Raw genomic sequence first — 25,388 nt, forward strand, 5'->3', positions numbered from 1 at the left:
CTGGTTTTGTTTTGTTAAATACATTCCAAGTACAAATGTATTTATTAGCATTCTAAATCAAACTTATTTTACATTTCAGAAGTTCTAAAATTCCACCAATATTAAGTTTGCTGTGTAAAGCAATGTAAACATAAGAAATCAGGAGACATCTTTGTAGTTGATTAAATGAACATTTTTATTTCATTCTTTCTTGGCTTTGCCTGTAATTAAATGTAACCATTGTTTGCCATAAGGTTCTATACTGAGTGATATTTGGAATTTTTATAGCTGTTCTCCAAAAAAAAAAGAAAAAATCCAGGGATGTCTGCTTTCATTTAGCATAGTTACAGAGCTTTGTAGACTATCTTTAGACTTTGTGGAACCATTAGTGGTCATCCTGACACTGAAGTTGTTTTAGTAAGAAGGGTACATTGCTGCTCTTTCTGCCCAACTTTCAGATGAAATGAAGTAGTTAGAAAAATCTGGAAAGGATTTGGCAAGAAATGAGCTTTTTATTTTGATGCAATCTCCAAATTATGTGCAATATGGTAAATCTAATTTAGCTGATATGTTTTTACTACACTAGAAACAGTAATAGTGGATGATCCTAAAGGGTGTTCTGAATTATCAAAGGAAATGCTTTTGTATACAATGTAGCTTTAGATTTTCAGTTATCTATAAACTTAATCATTCAGCTGAGAGGAAATGCTTCTGAGATTTTTTTTCCTCAAAATTACCCTTTAATATGAAATTTTACGTATGAAGAAAGCTCTGATAAGATAGTATTTATTGCCTTATATTTTTGTTAGATTTAACTTTTGTTTTTTAGGGGAAACTTGACAAAGCTGTACCTTTGTATGAATTGGCTGTTGAAATTCGACAGAAATCTTTTGGCCCAAAGCACCCTAGTGTAGCTACTGCCTTGGTGAACTTAGCTGTTCTTTATAGCCAAATGGTAAGTTCCCATATTTTAATGTTTTATCAGTGAATGATTTTATGGTATAAAATATAGATAAACATGAATTAGATACGGAACAGTAAATAGAATGAAAGACAATTTAAAGATATTTCTAATACTTCCTTTAGTACTTGAGAAACTATTGAAGTTAGACTTATATGAAGTCCCTTCCTCTTAGTGTAAAACGCTGTTTAGTTCAGAGCATAGGCTTAATTTCTAAAGTTGTGGAGATACCCTACACCCCTCCATATAATATTGTACTTAAGCCTGTGGCATTTGATTATGATGGGCAAGAATCAGGTGGGGGACCCATTGGGCAATAAAGGAACAGGTTTTTGCTTACAGTATTGGATTATGGTCAGATGGTTACTGAGCTAGGTCTAAATCTTAAGTATCTGACTTTCTGTTATACTGCTTCTTCTATGATTATTCATAAATTAATCTGTTTATTCCCATCTTTTAGAAGGATATTAACATTTTAAAGTACTAATCAAAGTCGGTTAGCTTAGTCTAGAATACATTAATTTCAGAAACCCAGTGTGCTTAAGTGAGCATTATTATTTTTTTAATAAGAAAAAACATGTTGAAGCTTTGCCATTATATGAAAGAGCATTAAAGATTTACGAAGATAGCCTGGGTCAGATGCATCCTCGAGTTGGAGAAACATTGAAAAATTTAGCTGTGCTTAGGTAAGAATTTTTTTCACTTTCTTTGTAAAGCCTCTTTTATTTGAAGTCGCTTTAATTTGTCTAAGAAGAGCACAAAATATGTATTACTGAATGTTTTCTTAGAGTGGGGAGGGGTTGTTTTTTGCTGATCGACTTCAAGAGGTACTAAAGTAGTATCCGGAAATGAAACGAAGGCTGCATGATCTGTTTTGCAGAGGAGTGTATATATGCATCATGGCAAATAGTGAAGGATGGTTTACACTGCAACTGGCTCTGGGAGTAATATGGGTAATTTGCTGTCCTCAGAGTGAATTTGCCATTAAGTATATGTTGACTTTTGCTTGCTCATTTGTATTTTTCTCAGGATGCAGAGAATACCTAACTTTCCTTAGCAATTTCACTGCCTCTATTACAACATGGTTTTAATGATATCCATATGAGACACAAAAATACTGATATTGGTAAAAAGGAGAAGAGTTTGGGTGTTGTTTTACTGGTCTGCTTGAGTGAATACATTGGGAAGAGGGGAGAAATGGGCAAATATTTATAGCTTCTTTTTCTGTATCCCATAAGGTCGTTTTGAATTGGTAAGAGGTTATATTCTCATTTTAAGAGTTGTTGCTGCTGTTGTTGTTGTTTTTCTCTCAAAGCTATGAAGGAGGAGATTTTGAAAAAGCTGCTGAATTATACAAAAGGGCAATGGAAATAAAAGAAGCAGAAACATCACTCTTGGGTGGAAAAGCTCCTTCACACCATTCATCAAGTGGAGACACGTTTAGCTTAAAAACAGCTCATTCTCCTAACGTTTTCCTTCAGCAAGGACAAAGGTAATAGCAGCAGTTAGAATTCTTTGCAAATGTACCTTAAGACAAAATAATTAAACATTTGGAACATTTGAATTTGAAACTTTAAAAAAATGTTGTAAGAAATTTGACTCTTACTATGTGTGATTTAACTGCTATTTGTATGAAGTTGTATTGGACTGCATTAAGTTGGAATTGTGATTGTGTCTGTTTTAATTGTTTAAAAGAATTTTCCTATTATCTGGTATCCAAGGATGTAGACACATTAGAATTGTAAGATGACATGAGGAGCAAATCATGAAAAGTGGGTTGGTCTTTGTTCAACAAAAGCTGGCACAGCAGTTAAGACAAGGAGTTCAAGAATTCCATGAATCTTGGCCAGGCACGGTGGCTCATGCCTGTAATCCCAGCACTTTGGGAGGCTGAGGCAGGAGCAGCACTGGAGACCAGGAGTTCGAGACCAGCCTGGCCAACATGGTAAAACACAGTCTCCACTAAAAATACAAAAAAATTTAGCCAGACAGGGTGGTGCATGCCTGTAATCCTAGCTGCTCGGGAGGCTGAGGCATGAGAATCACTTGAACCCAGGAAGTGGAGGTTGCTATGAGCCGAGATTGCACCAATACATTCCATCCTGGCCAACAGGGTGAGACTGTCTCAAATAAATAAATAAATAAATAAATAAATAAATAAAAAGAATTCTATGTTTCTTTTCAGCTCTCAAGAGCTACTTTAGCCTCGCCATTCCTCTTGCTTTTCAGCAGTAGTCTGGCCCAATTCTCTACCTCAAAGGAAAGTTTCAAGGATTAAAAGGATAATGTTTATGAAAGATTCAAATTGTCTTCAGTGAAACACATTAGTCACAAGAATCCCTATTGCTGCATTTTAAAAAATTCTTTACCCTTTCCTTGAGCAGACTGGTCCAGTCCCTCTGCTTTCTGCTCTGTCTATATTGTGTATTATTTATTACTATATAGTATATGTATCTGCATAATGTCTGAAGTCATTAATGCAATAACAGGTCAAGCTCTTTAGCATTCTTTGTCTTTTCCCAAAATAGAGATATGATATTCTCCTTTATCTTCCTCCTTAGATGGCCTAAATCTGTCTCCTCATTTACCTCAAACTCAAGTTAGTATGCCATTTTTATACTGAAAATTATTTTTATGAATTTTATAAATACTGCAACATTTTAGATATTGTTTTGGACCATTTGTGTATTTATATATAATAAAATCATCAATTTAATACTTGTAAGATCCTAACATGTATTAATTGTAAAAGTGAAATATGTAATAGCCACACTTCACTGTTTTAAAATAAAGTGCAATTTTAAGTTCTTTTTTCTCCACTCTAGTTTATACAAGAGGGCTGTTCTGCATAATTTTTAAAGAAATATGTTGAACGTTCTTTTAGAACTTGAAATGGACCGGGTGTGGTGTCTCATGCCTGTACACCTAGCACTTTGAGAGGCCAAGGTGGGCGGATCATAAGGTCAGGAGATCGAGACCATCCTGGCTAACACAGCGAAACCCCATCTCTACTGAAAATATAAAAGACTAGCTGGGTGTGGTGGCACACGCCTGTAGTCCCAGCTACTTGGGAGGCTGAGGCAGGAGAATCGCTTGAACCCGGGAGGTGGAAGTTGCAGTGAGCTGAGATTGCACCACTGCACTTCAGCCTGAGCAACAGAGTGAGGCTCCGTCTCAAAACAAAACAAAACAAAACAAAACAAAAACCTTGAAATGTTATCAATACTTGCTGCTCAGTAGTTTGTTCAGCTTAAGGTTTTGGTTAATGTTCTCTTAAGGCCGAGTTACTACTCACAGGGTGGTCCACAAATCATTATCACCACCACCTGGCAGCTTATTAAAAATTCAGACTCTCAGGCCTCTCCCCAAACCTACTGAATAAATCTGTATTTTAGCTATAGCCCAAGGTGACTAATGTGCACGTAAGTGTGAGAAGCAGTGGTATAACTCTACAGCACTATAGTGGTAATTTAAAAAGAAATGAGGCAGTATGTAATGAGCATCCTTCTTCCTCCTTTGGGAGTGGTCCAAGAGGGAAAAATATAAGATAAAACTATAGCCATTAACATACCTTTCTGGGTTTGGCAGCTGTGGAAGACACAAAGTAATTGAAAACACAAATATACCAGACAATGATTTTAGAATTAAGCTGTTAGAGCTTATAATTTGATTATTTAGGGGTACAAGTAATTTAATACATAGCAAGTAATGTGTTCAGTTTATCACCTTAGAAAAACTGCTTTAGGAAATAATCTGAGACTAGTACTCTAGAAGAACCCTGACAAAAGGAAAAACTACCTTAAGAATATTATTTATTCTTTGTACCTCCAAAATTTGTGCCTGAATAACTATAGTTGGGGACATGATCACTCAAAATTATGTATTCCAAAACAATGAAATCTAAACATAATAAACTATATTTGGATATTACTACTTATTTTACTACCAACCCAAATGTTCTCATGCAGAATGCGTACTTAAAAAGATAAAAATAGCTGGAACATCTTTGTGTATGCATATTTGAAGTTCTCAAATAGGAATATTTTATTCACATTAATATGCACCTTCACAATGAAAAAGGTAGCTTTCATACAACTCAATTATAAATCTGAATTGGTAGAGTACTTATTTATTCTAGTTATAATTTTCATTCATTAATACTTTTTTTTTTTTTTTTTTTTTTAGGAGACAGTCTCACTCTGTTTTCCAGACTGGAGTACGGTGACGCTCTCTTGGCTCACTGCAACATCTGGCTCCCGAGTTCAAGCGATTCTCCCGCCTCAGCCTCTTAAGTAGCTGGGATTATAGTCACGCACCATCACGCCCGGCTAATTTTTGTAGTTTTAGTAGAGACAGGGTTTCGCCATGTTGGTCAGGCTGGTCTCGAACTCCTGACCTCTTGATCTACCTGCCTTAGCCTCCCAAAGTGCTGAGATTACAGAAAGGGAAATAAGAAAAAAATGTGATGCAGGGGTCAAAGCTTCCTTTAATAAATATTCTTGGCTGGGCATGATGGCTCACTCCTGTAATCCCAGCACTTTGGGAGGCCAAGCCAGGTGGATCACCTGAGGTCAGGAGTTCAAGACTAGCCTGGCCAACATGGTGAAACCTCGCCTATACTAAAAATACAAAAATTAGCCGGGCATGGTGGCGGGCACCTGTAATCCCAGCTACTTGGGAGGCTGAGGCAGGAGAATCGCTTGAACCCAGGAGGCGGAGGTTGTGGTGAGCCAAGATTGCACCACTGCACTCTAGCCTAGGCAACAGAGTGAGACTCTGTCTCAAAAAAAATAAAATAAATAAATATTCTTAAGTGGCTATTAGGTTTTTTGTGTTGTTCAGTATACGTATCCAGGGAGTATTTTTATGAGAAGAAACTAGTAATACTTATTTTCTCTACAACATTTAAGTAGAACCATAACTAACTTCCCATTAACAATGAGACAGGAATTAAAGTTAAGTATGTTGTTTTACTATCATTTAGAGTCTCTGTGGTAAGCAAATTTTGGGACTGCTTTTCCATCTTTCACATTAGAATCATTTAAATTTGATTCTCAGATTTGTAGTGTTTACAAATCTGGACAAATGCTGTGAGTTTGGTAATACTAAATTCAATGATGATTAATTTTTCGTAATCTGCTGCCTTATGCAAGTTTTCCTGGCCTGCAGACTGTCAAGAGTATTCTAGGATAGCAACATATCTATTACCAGATTATTTTTTTTCTGGTAAAATAATCCAGTCATTTTTAATAAAAGACATTAGACAAAAAAAGTTAGATCAATTAGGTAAGATTTGGTGCAGTGTAAGACACAGGCAGTGATGCAATGCCAACTTGAGTGCAAATAAAAGAAGACTGATTTCTAGATATGATACTTTATCAAATTGTAAAATTTTATAAAACCTTACTAAATTGATATGCAAGAATTTCCACAGGAAATTTATTTTTTAAAAACTGCATTTCATTTTCTAAATTCAAAACATCTCTCATACTAGAAATGCTATTTTACAGTTGCATAAGCTAAATTTTTAAAAAATGATAAAAGACTCACCAAAGCAACATAAATAAGTCTCAAGGCTAAAAAAACTATCCTCCTGCTTTCCTGACTTTACTATAAACACAAGAATCACAGTATAATCCTAGCATCTCCAAACTAGTGTATTGAACACATTTGGTATTTGAGACCTTCTGAAATCAGTTTTTTGAACTTTATTTTACAAATCAGGGGTGCACTTTTAATTTTTTACAACATTTTCTCCCTAGAGATATAATTTAGATATTCCTATCTTCAACGTAAAAGTCAAAATAGGAAATAAGCATACAAACGGCCTACTGGCAATGGTTACACCTGCATGGTATTTATGAGTCTCCAAACTATTGGAAATTTATTTCAACCAAGGTTCTAAGTCTTCATTACTTGGATGTAACTCCAGAGAAAACTAATTTATATCAATTTACAGTTTAGTGGTCAGGATCAGGGAAAGTGATACTCTACCACTGACTACAAGTCATTGCAGAGGCAGTTAGAACTTTTCCTTTATGCCTAATATACAGGACAAACCTTGCTGACGTCTCATTACCTCGAGAATCAAATTTAAATGAAGTATCCAGGAGCGGCCTAAAGAATGAGTGTAATCTGGATGGATTTTAGTCTAAATTTATGCCTTGCTCTTCAGTAAAGTATAGTAACTCCAGATATATGTTCCACAGATGCAATAATTTCTATTCCTGGGTCGGTGCAGAATATAATGTATACTTCCTGAAATCAACTTTGTCTATTCATGAAGATAGCTGCTTTTTATTTGCCTTTGTCTCACTTTGAATATATATAATCCACAGGTTACAGACTTTTCCAATAACTACATTTCAACTTGTATTTCATCAGCAAACATTTGAGAGGATGTTATTTCATAGATTAACTATTTTGAATTCATTGTTGATCAAGTTAGAAGTAGTGGGCAATTGTCTTATAGAAAGCAATTCCAAACATAATGAGCAGATGCTTGCCAGCTGTAATCAATAAGCTGTATGCCTTGTCCTTCTCCCTGTATCTGAGAATCATGTACTGCTTTATTGTCCATGTCCTCATGCAACAGACACAAGGGATTACTGGAAAGAAAAAGATTACAGGATCAGATTTGTCCTTTCCCCACTCCAAAAGGCCAAAACATTTCAACAGCTGTGTTTTCAAGTAAGATTTATATCCTACAATATCCTTTGAGGTTTTCTTACTAGAATGAAACATACATTTTAGGAGAGTTACTGATTTCACTGGAGCGGAGAGAAATAGGCAAGTCACAGGATCTTCAAAAAGTATAACAATTCAGGTAAGAATATACATTAATAAATGTTGCCCTAAGTTTTATCAGTTAAAAATTTTTTTTTTTAATTTCAAGGGAAGAGGCTTTAACATGAGAAATAAAATATATCCCAGTCCATTATCTACATATTCTTCATCTTGGCCATGAGGTCTTCCAAGCTTTCACCAGAATCTTCCACTGTTACCTCAGTGACAGAATCTTCTTGCTATTGACAAATAAGGGAAATACAGTGAAAAGAGAACCATATAGAATTCTTGATGCTTAGGAATATATAATCAGTAAGTTTTGACCATGCTCAACAGGGTTATAAAGTAAATTTTCTTTAACAACTGTCTTCTAATTTTTAGAAGACAAAGTCTTTTACATTCCCCACCACTCTTTTGATTTACAAGGCAGTAATTTCAATATTCTTGACAGCTCTAGTTTTTTTAAACGACATTGTAGCTAAAACTACCAATAAACAAAAATGAGATCTTCATGTAATCAAAATCTATTATACTTGGTTCATTAATGAGTGAACAAAACCATTTTATTCTATGTTTTAAAAGTCTAAAATAAGCTATAAATATTTGCATATTAACACTGAATACCTCTCTCTCACATCTTAATGCCTATAGCATAAAATATCTTAAAACAGGAAATACTTCACTGGCATTACAAATTAGAATGAAGATGAAAGAAGAAAAATATTTTATATGATATTTACATATGGATAAATCATATTTTTGAAGTACCTTTTTTGGAATTGTGTATGCCACTGTAATTCCTTCAGGTAAGTCTGGAACTGGACCTGAAGAATTTTTCAATTCCTCTTCTGAAACCTCAGATACCAGCTCAATACCTGTAAATTTGATCCTGTATCAGTTTTTAAGGAATTTAATAAGCAATAATTATTCAATTTGTATAATCTTATTAGATTGGCCACCATAAAAGGTTTTGTTTTATGCTGCCATTTCAATTTATAAAAGAACACCTACCCCATTCATTATCTTCATGGATTATCTCTTCCTCTTCTTGCATAACCTCTTGTTTAGGCAGTGCTGCTACCTTTTTCTGTAGAAATCAAACAGCATCAAAGTGTTCTTACTCATTCTCAGTTCTCTAAAGCATTAATCAAGAATTTTCCTTTATGACTAATATTAGGACATTACAAGCATTAATCAAGAATTCAGACAGGCTTTTTATCTTACCAAAAGCAAGAAAGAACATTCATTTTTGAAGTATGGTGAATAAATTAACCATTTATCTTGTATTCCAAATCTGTTTAAGTTATTTATCGTCCTATGCAATATGATCCCTCATGCATTCTAACAGATTGCCATATACCTTATATTCTTCCTGCTGCTTCCTGCAATTTCTGTCATCACACTGGGGATTTGGCTTCATGGACATAGTAGGAAAAAAATCCTGCATTGCATTGTATCCAAGGTAAAAACTAACAGTACCAAAATTTAATAGAAACCTAGAAAAATCAAAGTAGACTTAAATAAAGAAATTAAAACCATGAAAAATACTAGAACAGTTAAATTTTTAAAAAATAACTGAAATAGGTAAATTATATACTTTTAAAATCAGAAAACAGAAATCTGCATCCAGAAAACAGCAATTTTCTCTTATTTACAGTGCCTGGCTCATAGTAGATGCTTCAGTGTTTATTGAATGAAGGAAAGAAAAGATTACTCCATTTCATCAACTGTGGAACACACTATTTTTTTGAACCTCTAATAAAGATTAAATGCTGGCAGCTAAACTATTACATGTCAACAACTTCAAGAAGCATGCTGATTTCAGAGAAGCTAAAATGTGGGAGAAGTGTATTTTTTAAATCCCTGAGATATGGTATTAAAGCTACTTAATTTTTTTTTTTTAACATTTTGTATGTAATTTACTATAAAATGCACAATCTTAAATGTATAATAGCTCAGTAAAATTTTGTATGAGTCTTTCATGGAACCACCACCAGATCAAGATATAGAACATTTTCAGCAACCCATGTGCCTCCAGCTCCCTGCTGTCCTCTTCCCAGTCAAATCTGATACTTTTTACTCTGTTGCCCATGCTGGAGTACAGTGGTGTGATCATGGCTTACTGTAGCCTCACCCTCCCAGGCTCAAGCAGTCCCATCTCAGTCTCCCAAGTAGCTGTGACTATAGGCAAGCACCACCACGCTTGGCTAATTTTTGTGTTTTTTTTGGTAAAGATAGGGCTTTGCCATGTTGCCCTAGGCTGGTCTCGAATTCCTGGGCTCAAGCGATCTGCCTGCCTTGGCCTCCCAAATTGTTGGGATTACAGGCGTGAGCCACTGCACCCAGCCAATCTGATGTCTTTTGTTAGGTTGGCGCAAAAGTAATTGCAATTTTTGTCAAACGTAATGGCAAAATCCGCAATTACCTTTGCACTAACATAATAAAAGTTTCTATACAGAGAAAATCACATAAAAAAGATAAATGACAAAAGAAAAATATTTGCAAATACACATTCTTAATATACAACAAGACAAAAAAGAGCAACAACTATTAGCAGACAATTCACAGATGAATGTAAGTTCAACTTTTTTCACAAATAAAAATAAAAATTAAATGCCTATTTTTTACCCACCAGAATGACAAAGGTTACAGAGTTTGATGATACCCAGTTATCAAAAGTATGGGTCAACCAGGTACTCCTAAACTATGATACAAATGTATAATCTAAACTATGATACAAACGTATAATCCTTTTGCAGGAGAAATTTAGTAAATATTTCATAAATTCAGAAATTCTTCTTTAAAAAATGTGTATTATAGGCGGGGTGCAGTGGCTCATGCCTGTAATTCCTAGCACTTTGGGAGGCCGATATGGGCAGACTGCTTCAGCCCAGGAGTTCAAGACCACCCTGAGGAACATAAGGAGACTCTGTTTCTACAAAAAATACATAAAAATTAGCTGGGCATGGTGGTGGGTGCTTGTAGTCACAGCTACCTGGGAGGCTGAGGTAGGAGGATCACTTGAACCTGGAAGGTGGAGACTGCAATTAGCTGATATTGTGCCTCTGCGCTCCAGCTTGGGTGACAGAGTGAAACCCTGTTTTTAAAAAAAAAAAAAAAAATGTACTAAGAAAACTCTAGGCTGGGCACGGTGGCTCACGCCTGTAATCTCAACACTTTGGGAGGCTAAGGTGGGCAGATCACTTAAGCTCAGGAGTTCAAGACCAGCCTGAGCAACGTGATGAAACCTTGTCTCTACAAAAAATACAAAAATTAGCCAGGCATTGTGGCATACACCTGTACTTCCAACTACTTGGAAGGCTGAGGTGGGAGGAACACTTGAGCTCAGGAGGTTGAGGCTGCAGTGAGCCATGATTGTGCCACTGCAGTCCAGCTTGGGCAACACAATGAGACCTTATCTCCAAAAAAACAAAAAGAAGAGAGATCAATCTAGTATTCAGAGATATATACAAGACGTAGCCTGTAGCATTGTTAATTAAAAAAAAAAAAAAAGAAGTAGCCTAAATGACCATCAACAGAGGGGCTAGCTAAATAGGACACATCCTTAAGAGAATACTTGGTTAGCCATGATTCTTTGCTTCTTTTTTGTATCACACTATAAAATGTTTTGATTAGACAGGGCCTAATACTGTCTAAACAGGCTATTTGCTCATATGAAATAGCCCTAGACCATTACTTTGAGAGTTTATATGTATGCTTTTTTCAATTTCTTTGCTAGCAACTGACACTTCTTATTGATTGGTGCCTCCATGTGTCTTGTTGCAGTTTGTTCTTACTATATTGGAGGCTTAGGGTATACAACTAAGCTTATTAAAGTTGTGAAATGAGGGAAAATAAATGGGCTGAATTAGAGAACACCTAAAGGGGATCTGCTTTTAATGAAGTATGAGTTGATTCATAAACTCTGACATAAATTTTAGCAGCAAAGAAATCTTTTCCCTTCTTTTTAGCTATAGTTTAGATAGTACAGTTGCTGGATGTTTGTTTTTGGATAGCAGAGGTATCCAAAAGCAGATTTTAAGAATCTGGTTTTTTTTTTTTTAAGTATTGTTAATGTGTTTTATATTAACACTAATATAAATGTTAACATTTTATGTATATGTAAGTGTAAAATTTACAGTAACATTAATGTTTAATTACATTAACATTAATAATTACTGTTTAGTCACATTTGGGTTATTTTTGGTAAGACTTAAATCAAGATAGTAGAAACAAGTGTGTTTAAGTCTCCATTCACTGGTCAGACTTGGAAAGATTTAAATCATTTGGTTAATGCTTCATAAATAAATATGCCACTACCATTGTATCATTTCATAAAAGCTATTCCAAATGCAGGGAGTAACTGACATTCTATATATTCATGTATGAATATTAATACACGTAATATTTAATATAGCAATATATATGAAAAGTAGACATACATATGTAAAATAGAATGTACACGTATGCATATATAAAACATTTAAAACTATATTTAAAAGTAACTATATACTTAGCTTAGAATTTCAATTTCTGAAATGCTTTGTGAAATATATTTATTTTTATTGAAAGCATACAAGACTATTCAGAAAAATTAGCCCTGACTTACTTTAACACGTTTTGTACTAAGATCCCAGCAACCACACCCATAGTGGTAGGAAGACTAGCTGCACAAACACCTTCTCGTTTCAGAGTCTTTTCATCAATATTTGCAGCAACTACAAGTGGTGGAGCACACTACATGAACAAGAATAAAAGAAAACACATTTCAAAAAAAAAGAGGAAAAGTATGAGATGTTCCAAATAGTATTCCATCCAAGTTTGTGTTTTCTTTGAATTGTAATACATTTTCAATGCCCCTAAGAACTCAAGTACCTAACAGTGAAGAATAATCCAAAAAGAGTAATGCATACCGCAAAACAAGCAGATTCTCCAGGAATTATGAGCTGCATATGCCCTGAAACTGCATTTTCACTGACCCCAGATTCCATCCATGTTTGTCCAAGTTCATTACAAGCCTTAGTAGAAATGGGTGAAAACACAAGGAAAAAAAATAAAAGAGCAAGAAGTAATTTACAATACATTCTTTGAACTGAATGGATTACCAAGGTCTTTTAAAATTAATTTTCAGAACAAATGAGGTAAGTTGTAAGATAATGGAATTCCTTGGTAATTACCATACTCTATTTAAAGAGTAAAGTGACAGTATTCAAGATGCAATCAGTAAATATTATTAAATTGAATCAAAGTTTATTGGATTTCTTGTCAAATTGATGTGAAATTTCACTTTTCTAAAATAATTTCAAGAACAAAAAAAGGCAAAATATCATCTGAAAAGTTAAAAACAATATTCAAAAGGAAAATAATTATTTTTATTTTTGAGAAACCAGGTTTTTAGGCAATTTATACATATTTATACATTTATAAAATAAAGCAACAAAAGCTAAAACTAACGCTGACCAATAATTATTATAAGATACCAATTTAAGAATTATACATCAGAGGTATTTGCTGTTTCACAGTTTACCAGCAAAAAGAGTAGGATACTGTAACACATGTCACAGCAGCAAGGTTAGACAGGTATCACAGCTATTAGAATAGATTTTAAGAGTAGGCTAAGAGAACATTTCAAATAAAACACAGAAAAGAGTTTACATTCAGAACTGTTTTTAGGATGGGGATTATATACAGGAAAACAGCTAAATCCATGAATATATCTTGCACAGCAGGAATACTCACTGTATTTATTGTCATTCGAGCTTCAAAATTGTCCACACAGCTAAGAACTAGATCAACAGGTTTTCCTTCTTCTAACCCACCATTACTAGTCAAAGAAAATAAGTTTGAAAAACATCAGGACACAAAATACACTCTAATACATTATACTTACTTGTTCAGTCCAACATTTATACTTTCATTAAATGTTTGACTATAATTATCACATAACTGTGTAATATTAAAGATATATATATATATATCAAGGATTGAGTAACATACAAATATAACATCAATGGTACTGTAGTATTACTTATTTTATAAGAACTACAGGGTGAAGGAAGTATAAAGTATGTTCACAAGTTACTTTTTCACTACCAGCTTTCACATTTTTATTCATGCTTCATTACAAATGCAATAAAAGCTAATTGGATGCAATTCATTATTTCAGTGGTGGTCTGACAGTCTCTGAAGAAAACCATTTTCAGACAGAAATACAATCTAGAACACAGAACTTAAAACTGATACTCTCTTCTTATATTGTAACTTACAGGGGTTTTTTGCTTGTTTGCTTTTTAATTGTTTTTGGACAATATATACCTTTAAATGATATTCTAATACATAAAAATTACACAAAAATTACTGTTCTAAAAAAATGGAAAAATATATATCAATCTTCCATTCATTGGATTAATCCATAGATTTTTTCTAATAATTTTCTAATACTTGAGCTGGACATTATACAAAATATTCATAAATTAAAATTTTACCTTATTCTATCCATGAAATGTTGAAAGTTTTCCACTGTGGTTATATTATAGTTGTGTACTTCAAAAAGAACATCAGGATTAATGTTCCTAAGAAGGAAAAAGGGAATGATTATAAGCCTGTAATCCTAGCATTTCAAGAGGCTGCGGTGGGAGGATTACTTGAGTCCAGGAGTTCAAGGCTACAGTGAGCTATCATCACACCCACTCCACCCCAAACTGGGGGACACAGTGAGACCCTGTCTCTAAAAAAAAAAAAATGTTTTTAAAAAGACTACTACTAGTAGCTGTACTAAGAAAAAGCTGTGAGGAAAAGAATTGAAAGAGCTAAAGGGCATTTAACATACCTTAGAGAAGCGAATTCAAGCTATTCAAAGAAAACCCAAAGCTCTTTTCTATCTCTTTTATCTCACACTTCAAGGACTAGGTTCATTTTTGTCATAAAGATTACAAAACTGTTCCCACCCCAATTAATCTAAGTGTTGGGAATTAAGACTTAACCATGTCCAGTAACTACCTATAGCTCAGCCTCACTTCCTTATTCCAGTTAAGAACAAATTTGGGGCCACAAAGAAAGTTCCTAAAGCAGGGATTGGTGAACTGTGGCCCATGGGCCAAATCTGGCCCACCACCTGTTTTTGTGCAGCCTTCAGGCTAAGAATTTTTTTCCATTTTTAAATGGTTGGGAAAAGAATCAAAAGAACATTTTATGACATATAAAAATTGTATCAGCCAGGCACGGTGACTCATGCCTGCAATCCTAGCACTTTGGGAGGGCTAGGTGGGCAGATGGCTTGAGTCTCAAGAGTTCGAGACCAGCCTGGGCAATATGGCAAAACCCCGACTCTGCTAAAACTGCAAAACATTAGCCAGGCATGGTGACACGTGCCTGTAGTCCTAGCTACTCAGGAGGCTGAGATGCGAAGATAGCTTGAGCCTGGGAGGTAAAGGTGCAGTGAGCTGAGATTGTGTTGCTGCACTCCAATCTGGGTGACAGAGTGAGACTCTGTCTCAAAAAAAATTTGTTTTTTAATTAAAAAAATTAAAAATTGTATGAAATTCAAATTTTGGAGTGCAAAAATAGAATTTTATTGGAGCACAGACATGCTTATTCATGTTTATGTTGCCTACAGCTGCTATCACACTACAACTAACAGTTGCAACAGAGAACTTCTGGCCCTCAAAAAGACTAAAATATTTATTATATAACCCTATACATAAAAAGTTTGCCAACCCCATGTCCAACATGTAAGAGAATTCTTTGTACAAGTGAAATCTGCATTTTATAGAGAAAAATTAAGATCCATTTATATAACTCATATCAAATACATAAAGTAAGATTTCACTGAATATGTTTCTTGATTGCTATTCCATTTACCTCAGAGTATGTTCTGCTGCTTGAACTTTACTTAATCCTGCTTGATGAGGTTGGAAGAAAAGTCTATTCATATTGGCTAGTTCCACCTTGTCATAATCAAAGAGTAGCAACTAAAATGAAAACAGTGGTATTCTGATGAAAAACATACCAAAAAACTAAAAATATCAAAGAATAAATTAGAGAGCTTTACATTTAATTAGTTTAACAGTTTGATAATAATATTAGCTAACTTTACAACACTGGGTGCCATATATTAATTCACTGAATGCTCATGTGAGGCATGTACGTACTATTATCCTTATTTTAAAAATGAGGCAACTACAACACTTGTCCAAAGGCCACTCATCTAATATGAGGTGAAAATGGCATTCAAACTCAAGCATTCTCAATCCAGCATCTGCACCTCAACCACAATGCTTTGTTGCCTCTCTAAATAATTCACTCAAAAATTAATTCCCTTTCATTCCATTTTTTAAAACTGTGGCAAAATCCTACTTCATTTCCATTTTTTTGCTAAAAGTCAGGAATCTATTGGATAAATGAAATCTTTAAATAAGATAAAAACAAATGCTGTAACTTAAAATATAGTATAACCTGACTCCTTTTGTGTATATGACAAAATATATACCAGTGACATGGCTAGAACATCATTCCAAATAGAATTACAAACCAGTTAATTGTTGTTTCCTGCTATATACTTAAGCCTGTTTCAAAAAGCACTTCACACACACACACACACACACACACACACACACACTAAAATGGCAATTAGATCACATTTCTTATCGATAAGAACAGGCTAGAGACAAGGACTTCCTAAGTCCCTTCTTGATATGAAATTCTGTGACTCTGTAATACAATTCTCAGCATACTAAACAATAAACACAAAAATGGGATTTTCTTCTCAATAAAAAAACTAAAAAGAAAAAAAATTAACCTAACCCGTAACTCCTAGATAGCCCTTAATACCTTGCTAGAAAAGATCTCACTCTCCAAAATTTTCTAATCCTACTTAAGAGTCTCCAAAACACAGTTTATTTAAGCTCATCAATAAATATTTATTAGGTCAGGCTAAGTATTAAATGAGTTTCTGCCTCATAGCTTGTTTATACATAAGTTGCGGGAAACATTAAACTTGGGAACAGAAGGTCTGAGGTGTAACTCTGCCACTAATTAGTTCTGATTGTGGGTAAATCATTTTCACTTTTAGGCCTGTATCTTCATCTCTAAAATAAAGCAGCGAGTATAGATCTGGTGATCCAAGGCATCCCAGATACTTTAAAGAGATCCCAGAGGCTTTCAGAGATAAGAAATGGACTCTGGGTTTCCTAACATCTTCTACTTTCCTGTTTAACCTCATTAATTCGCTTCATATTTATCTGTTTTACAAATTAAAGACTTCCTGAAACTTACCTGTGTAGATTCTGTTTACAAACTTGAGGGCACACTGGAATCACTTGGAGAATTTTTAAAAATACAGATGTTTGTGCCTCATCCCCAGAGATTCTTATATGGGATGCAGTCTGGACACCAGAATTTTTTAAAACTTCCCAGGTGATTCTAACTACAACAATATATAAATACTGTTCTACCTCTTTGCTACTCAAAATGTGGCCTGGTCTAGCTAATGCAGCTAGCATCTAGCTAATGGAGCTAGCGTTAGCATCACCTGAAGCTTGTTAGAGATGCAAGAGCACTTCTCCAACTTTAATATGCAAATAAATCATTTGGGGATCGTGTTACAATACAGATTCTGATTCAGTATGTCTAGGGTAGGTATTGAGAGCTGATACTGATGTTACTACTTCAGGGACCAAACTCAGAGTAGCAAGGATCCAGTGGTTCTCACTAGTGTAATCCTAGGAACATCATCATCAGGATCACCTGGGAGCTTGTTAGCAAGTCAATTATTAAGTCCACCTGATACCTATAAAAATCAACACCACCAGAGTAGGATCTGTTAATCTGTGCTTTAATAAGGTTTCCAACTAATTGTGATAACATATTCAAACTTGAGAGCCGCTAATCTCAATAATCTCTATTATCCCTGGTCAATAGAGGTCAGTGATCTCTAATATCCCTGGTCAGGGTAATTAAGTCAGCTATAAGCAATTTTTATCCAGATTTTGTAAATCTTTTGAAAGATATTAAAATTTCAATGAACATTTAGTATTTTGGTGTTATTTCTATCTTGATAAGTGAGTGCCAATTTTGAAATCACCTTCTTTTAAGAATTTGGGGTAGATCAACATATTAGAAAGCATTGGTAAACTGGGAGAATGCTTCCTTTACCAGAACAACAAATTAAAGTACATAATTGTGGAAAGTTTATTTATTCAACTATTATGTATCTAACATCATAGACTTTGGCTTTATAAATCTAAGACTGGTAGACTGAATTCTGGTACAAGAAAGTTACTTCTTTCTACCCATAATCTAAATAAATTTTAGAAAAAAGTAAAAAAGTACCAATTTTTAAAAATTCATCCAGAGCATTCTCTAGTTCAAAATCAAGAGTAGGAAAGGTACATGTTTTCTATTCTGTCTGGTATGTTTAATAAAATAATTGTTAGATGTTTCAGTGTTTCACACACTATCAAATTAACAGCCTTCTTTCCTAAGCTTCTATATCTAAAACACTTAAGTCCAAATTGTTTACATATTACTTCAAACAAAAACGTTTCTAAACACAATTAGACAATCTTTGTCTAATTACAAATAATATCACCTTTTATTTGGGTGGGGATATGTCTCAACCCAAATAGAACAATCTAGATTAATACACTGCAAGTCAATAAGCCATTAGTAAAGAAAAAAAATCCTAATTTGTACCTGATTTACTCCAGGAGTGAGTAGTTCCCTATACAAGAGGCAAAGAGAAATGTTTTTACCTTACCAATGCCACATCTTGTCAGCATTTCAGCAGTCACACTACCTACTCCACCAACACCTACTATTGCTACGGCAAAGGTACGGATTTTCTGTGAAATACAAAATAGTATGTGTTGGTTAATAGCTCTTCATCAAATATGTCACCAGAAGTTATTTTAATTCACTGAATTCATCTTACAAAAACTTGGAAAGGGTTTATCATACCTCATAGTCGCTTACAATTCCCATTCGTTTCAATGCCATCAAGCGGCTTAAAACAAAGAAAAATATGTTTTAAAGCTTACAGTCTTTTACGTAATAGTAATACAAATAGACATACATCACCACAGAAAATAAACACCAAAATATAATCATTACTAATCGTTTCAAAGAGGAGGATGCTTACAGGCTGGTTTTTACCAGATGAAACTAAATTGCCCAGGTACCTTAAAAACTCCCAAGTGTAGTCCATGAAACAAGATTGGTTTTTAAAAGCTATGTATTCTGATTTGCAGCCAAGATTGTGACTACTACTTAAATGTTAAGGGTCAAAGTTAAATTTCAACATTTTTCTATGCTTTGGTAGAATACGTAAATATTTAATGTTTTAACACTCAGATCTCCATCATCAGAGTAAATTCATGGCTGGAATTCCATTCTCGTTGCCTCTGCCCACAATGGATGATGTCTACTTTTAGTAAGCACCTACTGTATGCCAAAGACTCTAAGAGGTGCTTTAACTAGTTACTGGTAATCTGCAGTTTAAGTCTATAATTAATTCCCATTCATCTTCACTTTAAGGAGTCAAATAGTTCCACCAGGCTTGTCAGGAAATTCAGCCTCCACCCCCATTTTCCACTCCCTCACTTTTAACTCCGTTACCATCATATTCCTAAACAACATGCTAACATTGTATTTCTTTTCAGTTATAGTCAATCATCTGAATCAGATTTTGCTCTTAGCACTCATCCCTACTGCACACAGACATTTTCCATCCCACCAACCTCCCAATATTATTATATGGTCATCTTGGTTAGATGTTAACTCTTCACAACCGGGTCATGCAGTATATTAAAACTTACCCTTTCCTTTAACCCCCAACCCTGAAGTTAATAAGTGTGCTTCTCCTGATGCTTAATTTCCTATGTATTTTCACAAAATCAACTCCAACTTTTCACTAGTTGTCTAAAGTTCCTCTAGATACATTCATATTCATGAGGTATTCTATCAATTTCATCTTCTTAAAGATGTATCTCCTAGAATCTGACATGATGTCTCTAGACTTACTGCACATACAGCTCCCTTCCTAGGCTCTTCCTTCATCATTATACTACAAAGTCTCTTAATCTCTTTATTCTGTATTAATCCACTGCTTCCTGTATGCTATAGCTCACTAGTTCTAAAGTGTCTATGGATCAGCAACAGGACCACCTGAGAATTTAATAGAAATGAAATTTCTTAGGCCCTACCCTATAATCACCCACTGAATCAGAAATCTTGAATGTGGAGTCTAACAATTTGCTCTAACAAGCCCTCCAGTAATTCTGATGCACATGACAGTTTAAAAGACTGTCATCAATTATTATTAAACTTACCCTCTTGCTGTGGTTAGAGCGTCTTCCAGTAGTTTTGCAAAGGGTACAGCAGAGGTAAATTTTGAGAACTTTCATGTCTGAAAATGTTCCTTATCAAAATTATGTTCTTTATAAAAATGACAAAGCAAAGGGCATATAATTGTGGGAAGCTACACGTATACTCTTAATCGATAGTTTAACTTGGTAAAGAAGTCTAAAGTTAGAATTGTCTTTCAACATTTTAAGGTATTGCTCCAGTGTCTCCTAGCTTGTAAAATTTCACAGTGTCCCTTAATGTGAATCTGTTCTCATCCCTTGTGCTGAGTTTTTAGTGAACCCTTTCAAAATGAAAACTCACATTTTCAGTTCTGGGAATTTTCCTTGAAGAATTTGGTTACTTCCTTGTTTGGTTTGTTTCCTGGACTGTCTGGAACTATTATTTGGAAGTTGGACTATTTAGATTTGTCCTTTATCTTCTTTCTCCAATTATCTACCATTTTAGTTTTCTGCTCTATTCTCTGGATGATTTCTTTTGACTTTATTTTCCAACACTTCTATTAAGATTTTCATTTCTATTACCATCTCCATTTGCAAGAATTCTTGATCATCTAACTACTTTGCACCTTGTTCCTGTATCATTTGTACCATATCTTCTCTCATCTCAGGATACTAATGATAATTTAGGGGGATGTGTTTCTCTTACATAGTCTATCCAAGTTGCTATTTCTATTTCTTTCATGTTAGAAGTTTCTCTCATCCTTTGTTCTGTTCATATTTAAGAGTGGGACACTAATAAAGGTAACAATATAGGCAATACTGTTTGACTTCACTGGCCTATTTAGTTGAGAAACCCACAATGTCAGTGTCTTTCAGTCTTTCCTCTTGGCTCTATCAGATTCCCTAGAGAATAGTCTTTCAAACTCCAACCTGAGTTGGAGTTCCAACCCCGCAATCAGCTGTTGGAAGTGAAGAAGCAAGGCTGGGAGCCTCAGCATTCAGTATGTAAGCATTTAGTTTACATTCAGTCACAACATTCAGCATGTAAACAATCAGTTTACCCCTTCTTTCAGGTACAAAGACCTGCCCCAATTATTCTTGGAAATCTTCTATTTTAGTCTTTCTAATGAAGAAATCTCTACTCTCCTCTTCTGGTAGGGAAGGAGTGTTTGCCCAGTTATCCACAGTGGAGTAGGGGATCTGGGGCTTTGTTTCTTCAACAGATTTTCAGCTGAAAGTTTTGGTTTTTTTTTTAGCCCTCCCTGAAGTTCTCCAAGTACCTGTGTCTATTCCTGAGCCTTTGGGGATTCCTGCAATAAACTGGGTTGCAAGCTTAAGATTAATGAATCTATTAAATCAGTTACCTTCACCCATCCCTTCTCTAGTTTCCAAATTGTTACTATAATCAAGTACAGGGACGCACCCCTCCCCATAAGTTATTAATACGAACCCTTTATATTTTCAATGGGAGTTTTCTTTTAAAAAATTCCTTTACTGTCATTTTAGTGAAGTTGGTTAGAAAGTGATGCAGATCCATCACAGGAATTTGCTATCCTTACCTTGATGCTCCCTTCAATCTTTAAATAACCTGAAAAGCATGGATGGCAAACCCATTTTACCAATGAGGGAAACAGTTTGGGTTAATCAACTGTCCAAGATTAGCTAACTGGCAAACAGTATTCTGAGCTGGGTTTCTGGGTCAAGATTTGATACCAGGTTTTCTAATCTCAAAGCCTCTCCAGTTTTTCCACAAGCTTATAACTATATTCCATAACACATAATTTTACGGTTACTTATGTTGTTTAATATCCCACATCCATGTAGTCTCTCAAACTGAAGCAAAAGTCAGGGGCTTTATATTTCTTTTGTATCTCTTGAAGCAGTTAAAATGGTGTTGAACACATACATATCCCTTTCCTATAACCTTCTGTACTTCATCATAATTCAATAACCTGTACTTTATCAATAACACGGTACTTTATCATAATTCTTACCACCTGTACTGCAATGCATGTTTACTTTTCTATTTATCTCACACTCATCTGGTAAGCTCTACAGGAAAAAGACCATGTCTACTTTATATTCACAGTGTCTGCGCATAATAAGTACTCAATACAAAGTAAATAATGTTGTCAAGGAGGACTGGAGATGAAAAGGCACTCAGTAAATATTTGCTGTATGAACAATTCAAAAAATTAAAGCTGACTTTTATTAAAATTCCATATACCAGTGAAGAGCTTTGGGTATCAAACTGCCATCTCCTGTATAGCAATTTTAATAAAGTCAATGGCGCAAATCAGATAGGAAATACTAAATATTTTGACTTGAGTTCTGAAAGTCTTGTTTGTCATCATTACAATGTCAAGGGATCATCTCATATTAAAATAATGTCTGAAAGACAACTTAAGTTCATGACCCATATTCCTCTGCTTTTCATTCTGGAGGGAAAATTTCAAAGTCTTCATTTGTAAAATTTTAAAATGTTTTAAAAATGTCAAATAGTTTCCACTTATTCTGATTAGAGATGTCAGTTCATGCTTATTTAATCTCTAAAAAGTTTGGACCATTAACCCTTCATATTTGGCAACACAGTTAAAACAGTGCACCTTAAGACTTCTACTGCGGTTTTATATATCACAAACTAAAACCTGTTTTAAAAATCAAAACTCTTATGCTCTTTAAAGGAAAAAAGCAACAATAAAATCTTCCTTATCTACTTTAACACTATACAATTTTTAGCTACACGACTTAATTGTTTTTACTGGGGAGACGGTTCATGAGAATTTTACATTAAGACAAATCTAATGCAAGACAGGCCATATTATTTACTACCAAGGCATGAACCTGAGGTGGCTGTCTAAGCCTCAGTTTTCTCACCTATATAACGGGGGTAAAATAGTAGCAATCCCATTGGGTTTTGGTGAGAGGAGACAATGCATGTAAAGTGCTCAGCACAGTGAAAGCTCAATAACTGCTTGCTACTAAATGCACCTAGCAATAAAATCTTGTATAAGGTTTACCATGTACAAGCGCTACTCTAAGACCTTTATACATACTGATTTTTTTCAATCCCCACAACTATGACAGAGATAGATATTACTGTTATCTTCATTGTATAGGTGAGAAGCTGAAGCGGAGAGTTTCACAACTTTCCTAAGGTTAGGCAGTTATTAAGAGAGTAGTTAGATTTGAATTGCAATCAGTCTGGCGGTAGAGTCCTTACCCTTAACCACTGCACTACATTCCATCTGCTGAATTGACAAGCTTTATTAGGAAAGAAGAAAAGAGAGGCCTGGGCAGTCTTGGTAATGTCGAATGGTTTGAGATGTTAAGGAGCACCCGAATATCTCAGATTAGAGCTAATCCCGCTCTCCCCCGCCCCGCCCCCATTTAAGATGCATTGATAAGCCTTTATGAACCTCAAAGTTTACCTTGGCAGGTTTTACATCTTCTAAAAGTTCTTACTATCAGTCTTATACACAGCGAGGTGGACTAATTAAGAGGCAAGGGCGATAGGAAACTGGACATGCGTCCTCAGCAGGCACAGGAGCAGCACCATATGGCTGACTCACTGGAGGTTTATTAAAAAGAGAAATAATATCTTCCGATCAGTACTAAGATGTGGCCTTGCCCATTTGGGAACAGGATTCCCAGACCAAGAAAAGGGTGGAGGGAGTCCGCATGAGCGGGACGTGGAAGGCTCCTCACTTCTGACCTCACGGAGCCTGACCTCGTCTCCCGCGCCTGCCTCCGACCGGCGACGCGGTTTACCTGTAGGGATTCGAATCCACCACCTCTGAGCTCATCTTCTCGATGCGGACCCGGCCGCCCCCTCCTTCGCCGCTCCCCGGGACCCGCCGATTTCTCTCCTGGGCAAGTTCCCGCTCCAGCTCCTGGACCCGCTGCTGCAGCCGCTCCACAGACTCGGCCATGGCTGGGACTCCGGCCGCCAACGCTCCCAGCCCGGGCCTTCGCCGCCGCCTTCGCCCCACGCTGCTCGGCTGGGCCCGCAAAGGGTACTTGGGGAGGCACCTAGCCGCTGCTTTCCTAGCCCAGAGACCTGGGGAAGTGCACCCAGCGCCTCACAGACAGACACGTCTCCTTCGCTCCTTCCTCGGAGCCGCTTCCGGTGCGTCGCAGACATCGCTCCCCCTTAGCAAAAACCTGGCTCTTTCGGCTTCCTTCCTCGCTGGGTAGGCTAAACCCGGCCGCAGCAGGACCGGGGTGATAAGTGTCCAGGGCAGGAGGCCTGTGATGCTGCCTTTCTAACCGGGTGTCTAGGAGAAACAGGATCTTTTTATTCTTGGGCTCGAGGTCCTGACGGGCTTTTTTCTGAACCGGACCCTGCAGGTCTTCCGCCTGCTGATGCATTAAATTTGGGGATGGAAGAGGCTTCTGCCTTGTTCCTTTCGCGCAACGATGACCGTGGCTTTGCTTTCTTTAACATTGAGGCCTCCAACTCTGACGCTGACTGGAGAACTGAAATCCGAACACATATTGGGCTCTTCTGGCACTTGGCTAGAGCTAAAACCTCCAGCTACAGCGGGCAAGCGTTGCTCAGCAACGGCGCGTAAGGTGTATGTGGTTGGCTGGAACCAGACCCCGCCCCGGCCTCGGCCTGTGCTCTGGGGGCGTTGCCCAATCCTGAAGGACTTCTGCGCTCCAGACCTGTGGATTCCGCTTTGCTGTGGCCTGCGGGGGCGATCATGAAGCTAGGTGCTACTGGCGAGCCCAATGTGGACGAAATGCTGCCCCAGCACAAGTTCGACAGCAAGTCCCTGGAGGCTTACCTAAACCAGCACTTGCCTGGCTTTGGGGCCGAACGTGAGGCTACGCTGACCATTGCCCAGTACAGGTATCGACGCCAGCCTTTGCCTCCAGCGGAAACAAATTTGTGCATTGCGTTTTCCTTCCTTTGGCCCTGGGTGGTTTCCGAAGTTTCTCCCACCCCGACTGCTTTTCCTGCAGTCGGTGGACGCACCCTGCAGGCATGAGCTGCTATTGCCGGCCTCCCGAATTAGATGCTGGGGTCTTCCCAATTGGAGGGCGGTAATGGAAGCGCAATAACGTTCACCATTCCACTATCCAAAGGAATCGTTGTTAAAGGATGGATTTATGTCCCTCGAGGATTCACCAAGGCAATTAAGGCTAGAAATTCTGAGAAATAGATGCCTTCTTTTGTAATACAACCATTAGATCTTTTTCTGAGAAGCTGGTGTAATTCCGTTTGATTGGCGGTATTCCGGGAGGCTGAGTTAATGACACCAGATGGAGGATCCGAATTCGAGTACTAGCTTTTCCACTTAGGAGGTCACAGCACCACTTTGGGCCTCAGGTTTTTTGAAGTGAGGTAATGCAAC

The 25,388-nt window shown here is 36.3% G+C and overlaps 3 protein-coding genes across 13 annotated transcripts in view; 2 read left to right on the forward strand and 1 right to left on the reverse strand.

Moving 5' to 3' along the window:
- Positions 1 to 3,748, forward strand: part of NPHP3 (nephrocystin 3) — a 42,013-nt gene extending 38,265 nt beyond the window's left edge. For 3 of the 6 annotated variants that reach the window (XM_021934859.2, XM_021934858.2, XM_009201712.4), the window contains 3 exons: positions 809 to 934; positions 1,511 to 1,626; positions 2,256 to 3,748. In XM_021934859.2, the coding sequence (XP_021790551.2) occupies positions 809 to 934; positions 1,511 to 1,626; positions 2,256 to 2,436 (423 nt within the window). In that variant the 3' untranslated portion in view covers positions 2,437 to 3,748. Of the gene's footprint in view, positions 1 to 788; positions 935 to 1,510; positions 1,627 to 2,255 lie in introns of those variants that run through there. The other 3 variants (XR_004182290.1, XM_021934863.2, XM_021934860.2) reach the window with 3 other exon arrangements.
- An 828-nt stretch (positions 3,749 to 4,576) lies between these two features.
- UBA5 (ubiquitin like modifier activating enzyme 5) lies at positions 4,577 to 24,984 on the reverse strand. Of its 5 annotated transcripts, XR_004182291.1 has the most exons (13): positions 23,800 to 24,130; positions 18,683 to 18,728; positions 18,478 to 18,567; positions 15,587 to 15,696; positions 14,212 to 14,298; positions 13,466 to 13,550; positions 12,640 to 12,744; positions 12,336 to 12,463; positions 9,087 to 9,222; positions 8,738 to 8,813; positions 8,495 to 8,601; positions 7,687 to 7,965; positions 4,577 to 7,548 (listed from the first exon to the last, which is right to left on the reverse strand). XR_004182291.1 is itself a non-coding variant. In XM_031663757.1 (12 exons), exons 1-12 carry the CDS (start codon positions 23,958 to 23,960, stop codon positions 7,546 to 7,548), a joined length of 1,134 nt encoding a protein of 377 aa, XP_031519617.1. In that variant the 3' UTR covers positions 4,577 to 7,545. The 5 variants fall into 5 exon arrangements, 4 of the variants coding, with proteins under 4 accessions (XP_031519617.1, XP_031519616.1, XP_031519619.1 ...); XM_031663757.1 differs by lacking the exon at positions 7,687 to 7,965 and having other exon boundaries at positions 23,800 to 23,960; XM_031663756.1 differs by having other exon boundaries at positions 6,309 to 7,965; positions 23,800 to 24,984.
- Positions 24,408 to 25,388, forward strand: part of ACAD11 (acyl-CoA dehydrogenase family member 11) — a 96,706-nt gene continuing 95,725 nt past the window's right edge. The window contains exon 1 of one of the 2 annotated variants that reach the window (XM_009201710.2): positions 24,408 to 24,883. In XM_009201710.2, the coding sequence (XP_009199974.1) occupies positions 24,735 to 24,883 (149 nt within the window). In that variant the 5' untranslated portion in view covers positions 24,408 to 24,734. The remainder of the gene's footprint in view (positions 24,884 to 25,388) is intronic. The other variant, XM_009201711.4, reaches the window with a different exon arrangement.

This window comes from Papio anubis, chromosome 2 (genome assembly GCF_008728515.1).
Source record: "Papio anubis isolate 15944 chromosome 2, Panubis1.0, whole genome shotgun sequence".
Taxonomy (NCBI): Eukaryota; Metazoa; Chordata; class Mammalia; order Primates; family Cercopithecidae; genus Papio; species Papio anubis.